We start from the raw sequence: 6,000 nt of genomic DNA on the forward strand, positions 1-6,000 counted from the left end.
CTTCCTGTCAAACTCCTATTATTATTACTCAGCTACGTTAAGTCTCAACATCCATATCAATTGTTTCTTAACCACATTCCTTCATGTACACAACTGAAAAATAGTGTTGTATAAATAATTATTAATGCATGTGGGTTTCCTATACAACCTATATGTAATTTTGTCTTCTTATTAAGATCAATAGTATAGGATCCAATATTCCAGGATCTCTTGTGCCTAGATAAATCAAACAGTCCCATGAATATCAGAACAGAGGATGTAAAACTGCTTCAGCAAATCAATAAAACAAGGTGGAGGGACAGAATCATTAAAAAAGCAACTCCCCTCCTCATCCATCTTCTTACTCAACCTTATCCAACCTTTTTCTCCCTTTGCCTTTCTACCAGTTATATATTTCAACCACTACCACATTTAATGTATGATACAACCACTTTCTGTGCTGGCACCTCTGCCTATTTCCATGGTGTTGCTTGTCAAACATGTCTTTTTGCCTTACTCCTCTTATACATTGCTGTATCACTTCCACTGGTGCTTTATTTAAAGGCTGTTTTCTTCAGACCTCACTGTTCAAGTGCATGCTCCCATAAATAAGTTTTTTGTTTTCTTTACATCCACTTTCTTTGGTTTGAGCCATACTTGTACTTACATATTAGAGTTCTTTATGACCTACAAAAATATATATTGATTTATACTGTTGTCTGCTATAAAACTCTATTCATGTTTTACTGTGTATTCTAATTGCATTCATTCTTATAAATTGGTTAAAAGTCATTGCAATCTTTATCTGTTTGTAGCTTTGGTACATGGATTTATACTTAGAGCATGTCTCACCATGCCTCTGCTGAAAAGGGGCAACTTAGGCCTAGATGGGCAATCCTGGTAAACAAATTTAAATAAATTAATTAATAAAAGCTACTTATCTTCTTCTTTCTTCACATCCTTTTCTTAATTATTGCTTTAAAAACTGATCATCATTAGGTTCTTCATTAAAGTACTTCTTCCATTTGTTACATTTATTTTGCTTTAACATTGTTTGATTATCATTTTGTGGAGTAGCCCAAGAAAATGTGCAATTAGTATGCCTAGCTTCTCCCTTAAAACAATAAGCATTACTTAAAATGCATTAACGTTTGTCTGTTTCTTTGTCATAAGAGAGATAGCAGAGTGTTTTCACATTTCAATTATTCCCATTTAAGGAATTAGCAGGTTTCAGCCACTGTGATTGCTTTCAAGCAGAGGTTGGACAGGTTTGTTATTAATGTGGTATACATTATCTCTGTGTGCTGATTACATAGAGCATCTGCCAAGCATATTTACAATGGCATGCCACAGTCTTCCTCATAATACATTTCATATTCCACCATCATCCTAGGAACAGACTATGCTTTGCCAGACATTGCACCACGGCAGTGAGTAACTATACAGTTTCTCACATCACCCTGACAGAATTTAAATGCTTGTACCTTGTTTGTGACTAAGCAAAGACAAGTTTCTCAAGGATAACAATCAGAGTTTAGACTTATACAAGCCTCTGAATTTGGTTACTAAGGGGATAAAAAGATAGTGGGCCATTTTCTAGAAAGTGGAGAAATGTTTGCAAGCTTATTGAAGAACATTAACTCAACTCATTTCTCAGTTTATTGTATTGTGTAAAATAATAAAGTGTATTTTCCTTGGTTATATTTTCTAGGTTCTGCACTTCCCAGTGCAACAGAGAAATCTCATTTTACAGACACAACTTTTCTTGAGCAAGGTTAGTATTAATATTATTTGATTGGTCATCAAAGGCCGTATTTGGTATAGAAAACTATCTGCTCATTATTTTTGGGAAAGCCTTTCAGGTTTTCTAGAACCATCTACTACATTTGTTATGTTCCCTTTTGTGTGACTTTCCTCACTGGTCATTCTGAAACAAAGTTTATGCTTTTTCTGATATTCTTCAATAAGGTATTTTATAGTAACTATCACAAGTCAGTACTGTGCTTCTGTGGTAGCACAGCATCTTAACTTTAATAAGTCTTAATCTTTTCTTGACTGTATGTCTGGTTGTTATCCAGGTATATCATCCACCTTCATTACACCCTCTTCTTAGTTATTTGTTTTAAAACAGAATCATTTGATATTTAATTGAAATGTTTCTTCAGTTTGTTAGATAAATTTTGCTAATAGCTCTGTTTAATTATCATTTTAAAGTGCACCAAAATGGAATGCACATGAATCTGCTTTACTGACCATTAAAAAAAATAAGGATTACTTAAATGCTTTAAAATTTGCATGTTGCTTTGCCCTGTTATGAAACGGAAGACCACTGGACTTTCCAGTCTCTCATGAAAGAAACAGACATTATTTCATCTTTGAGTTCCCTGTTCATAAGCCAGGAGAGGAAGTAACCTGAATAGGCAAGACAGACGACACAGTGTTTTTACATTTCAGGTATTCACATTTAGGATGGCTGTAAAGGCTTTAGCACAGTGCACATGCCTATAATAGAGACTGAAGGGTAATACTATTTCAGTAGTATACACACCCCATATTTTTTTTTTCTTTTCAGAGGACATCTGTTTCTCGTGTTTTACAAAGGCATATCAGAAGCTGCTTCATAACAACAGTCTATTTTCTAGTATCAGTCTGATACTAGGCTATGCTTTAAGCATGGCATTGTTTTATAGCTAGTTAATAATGATTTGATGTATTTCATACATTGAATAATTATTAACTAGCTATGGAACAATGATTCAATGTTTTTCATACCCCACAGAATTTAACAGCATAGAGTTCCATGACTGTCAATAGATGAGGCAAGATTTTCTGGGGTAAGGATCAGAGTTAAAATTCTTAGGACTACTGATTGATAAAAACTTATAGCATGAATGTTACTACCAAGGGGATAAAAGGATCATGCTTTATTTTCTGTTAAATTACTTAAGAATATTAGCACAGTTAGTTTTTCAGTATAATCTTTCACATAACATAATTATGGTTATTCTGTTTGATTATATTTTCTAGGTTCTCCAATTCCCAGTATAACAGAGAAATCTCGTGTTAATGATTTCTCAACACAGAATCCTTCTCCTCAACAAGGTTGGTATTAGTAACATATCATGTCTCATCCAAGATCATATTTGGTTACAGCATCGCTATTTTCTCATTTTTATATGAAAACATTTTGGATCTGTAGGTGCACTTACTACCATTGTTATCAACATGGCAATCATTTCAGCTTTGTCTGAATTTCCTGAATGCTCACTGAAACATGCTGCATGTATTTTCTAATAGTCATCATCAAGATTTTTCTTTTCTTTAGAAACTTTTACAGGCTGTGGAATGGGTTTCTGTGCAGCACAGTGTCCATCATGAGCCTTTATTATTTTGTCACTTTATTTAAGAAGATTAACTAGATACTTCACTTACTGCTGACACAAGCCATCCATTAGCTTGTAAAATGAGTTCAGCTCATATTATAATCCACCACTGCTTAATACTTCATAGTGTGTGCAAGTGAGGGTTCCAGAAAATATCTCTAGTTTGCTATCAGTACAAATATCATTTAATTAAACTTCACAAAATATCAAGAAGGTACTTTGAATTGTTGCACTTAAAGTCATTTGGTGATTTCTATACTTGTAATGACAAATTAAATTTTATAATTGTTTTGCAGTTTGTTTAAACTTGCTGGTGTTGTGTCTTGAATTGTTGTCTAGCTGTTAAAATATCTGATTGCATCCCATTCTAGTTAATTAAAGTGTTCTTCCATGCAATTTAACACTTTTACCACTTTTTTATATTAAATCACAGCTCAGTTAAAGTAGATGATATTGTGCATTTCTTAGTTGTATGGTTGCTTGTGTAGCTAATAGATTCTCCATTTTGCTACACTGTGTCCTCCTTTATTAATGTATTAGATAACATCTCTCTCTAGATAATAAAGGTGTTTTCCCTGTGAATTTAGTCTTTTTTCTACTTTTACTACTTAATCATACATTAAAGTATAGTTTTCAGTTGTTTTTCTATTCTGAGTGTAAACTTGCTGAGAGCAAGTTATTCAATGGCAGGGAGTACTTTGCTGCTGTTTCTAAAGGGTAGGCATTATTGACCGGAGTTCTTACTACTTTCTTATTGGATCTTTTACTTTTCCACTCAGTTTATCAGTGTGTAGTGGGGCTCTGTGCAGTGTTGTGCAATGCTGTACTTGACAGATGATACAGAAACTTCAAATTGCCTTTTAGGTACTTTAGTTAACTTCACCTCTCAGTTACAGATGCATAAACAGCAGAGTAAAGCAGAGGTATAGTGCTGCACATCTAAGACAATCTCATAGCTAGCCTAAAGTCATTATTTATTAGTTGCCTTGTGTTAGTGCTCATACCAAAGTTAGTCTAGCCACACTTTTTAGAATACCCCAAATCAGTGCTATAACTATGCACTGAAATGCTTCTCTCAGCTGTTTGAAGAAAAGGTGCTGGTTTTGTGCTAAGAAATGCATTGCTGCTTGTGTGCAGTCTTATATTGTTCTTTTAGACAGATAGCACTCTAGTAAATCAACTACAAACTTCATAGTACTATCTCCCCTTTATTTTACATTTATTGACTGGGGAGGTCCAGCTCGGCAAAATGGTCCCTTTTCAGTGGAAACCCAGGGAGAAAACTCCAGTACATGCAGTACAAACAAAATATTTTTACAATATCAACAATGTCAGGCTGAATACAACTAAAATAAGTTTTTGCAGTGTCAAAATAGATAAGATAGTAACTATAGATAAAATAGTAAGGCTTCTTATACCAATTATATTCTATACAGATATAGTTAAATAACTATGCAGTAGGGTAGAAGTCAGAATGCAGAGTGCATAGTTATTTGCAAAGGGTAAAAAGCAAAAAGTTGATTTAATTATGAGACATAAATGAAATGAGTGGTAAAAGAATTAAGAGATGCTTAGGCAGAAGGTGGTGTGGATAAAGACAGTGTGATAGTTGGTAACAGACTTTATACTTTTCCTGGAGATGTACAGCTACAGAGCCAGGATGTTGATAGGTGCTTAGTACACATTAGTATGTATCTGGAACAATTCACGGGATTCAATAAGCTAAAATTTCCATGCAGGAATAGTGTAGCTATTCCTGCATGGAATATGGCCACACAGCAATCCAGAAGACAAGCCTGGGGATGTCTATGAGCCTGGCAACACTATTCTGCCACAGACATGAGTTGATTTTGCTAATGACCTCATTTGCTGTTGCAAAGCATGCAAATGAGGTCAATTAGTGATCCAGTAAGCGAGCAGGCATCCGTGGCAGAACAGTGTAGCATTCAGAAATGTATTCAGCTACTAGCCGAATGCATTTCTGCAAAAATCAAAACGGACGCATGACAGCTAAAACCAAAGCATGTATTCTAATCCTTGGGCAGGTCAATGACCAAATATATGGCCATTGGCATGGAAAAGTGTTGCAAAATTATAAAAATAAAAGGTTTTTTTTTGGCCGATCTCAGCAGTTTAAGCTTAGGGCAGCAACGCTTAAATGGGATCTGCCGAAAATAAAAAAAAAAATGCGAAAAGGCAATTTTAAGTGAAATCTGCATTTTGCCATTATAATCTATGGCATGCAGAATCAAAACAATAACAGGGAACAGTGGTTGCTAAGGGGAAAGGCTCTGGGGTAGTACTGTACCTAGGGACTAAGGCAGTGGGGTATGCTAATGAGGGAAATTTACTGAATCACAAAACTGAATCACAAAAAGAAGCAAACTGCCAAGCTGCACCTAACCGTGTAGGTGCTATAAAGCAGTGGTGTAAGGAGGAGGAGCAGCAGACATTAAAAGTGAGTGTGTCATGCTTGGTGTAAGCACATTGGAGCCCCACAGCTCCCAGATGAGCTTAGCTAACCAAAGCTAAGCAATGGGGTGTGTCTGAGGCTGTATTGACTTATTCCATGAAATGAACAGTGTTTGTGTCCAGGGAAGGGCCATTTTTCATTGTTTACCTTAGCTAAATGGGTTTG

General features: G+C 35.2%; 1 protein-coding gene across 1 annotated transcript in view; it reads left to right on the top strand.

Annotated features, from left to right (window-relative positions):
- The window catches only part of LOC122808377, a 196,269-nt gene extending 192,996 nt beyond the window's left edge, over window positions 1-3,273 (top strand). Inside the window, exons 9-11 of the mRNA XM_044079343.1 lie at window positions 1,691-1,753; window positions 3,007-3,081; window positions 3,179-3,273. Coding sequence (XP_043935278.1) covers window positions 1,691-1,753; window positions 3,007-3,081; window positions 3,179-3,273 — 233 coding nt within the window. The remainder of the gene's footprint in view (window positions 1-1,690; window positions 1,754-3,006; window positions 3,082-3,178) is intronic.
- Window positions 3,274-6,000: the final 2,727 nt, after the last annotated feature.

Source organism: Protopterus annectens, chromosome 8.part0, assembly GCF_019279795.1.
Source record: "Protopterus annectens isolate FY-2018-M chromosome 8.part0, PAN1.0, whole genome shotgun sequence".
Classification (NCBI taxonomy): Eukaryota; Metazoa; Chordata; order Ceratodontiformes; family Protopteridae; genus Protopterus; species Protopterus annectens.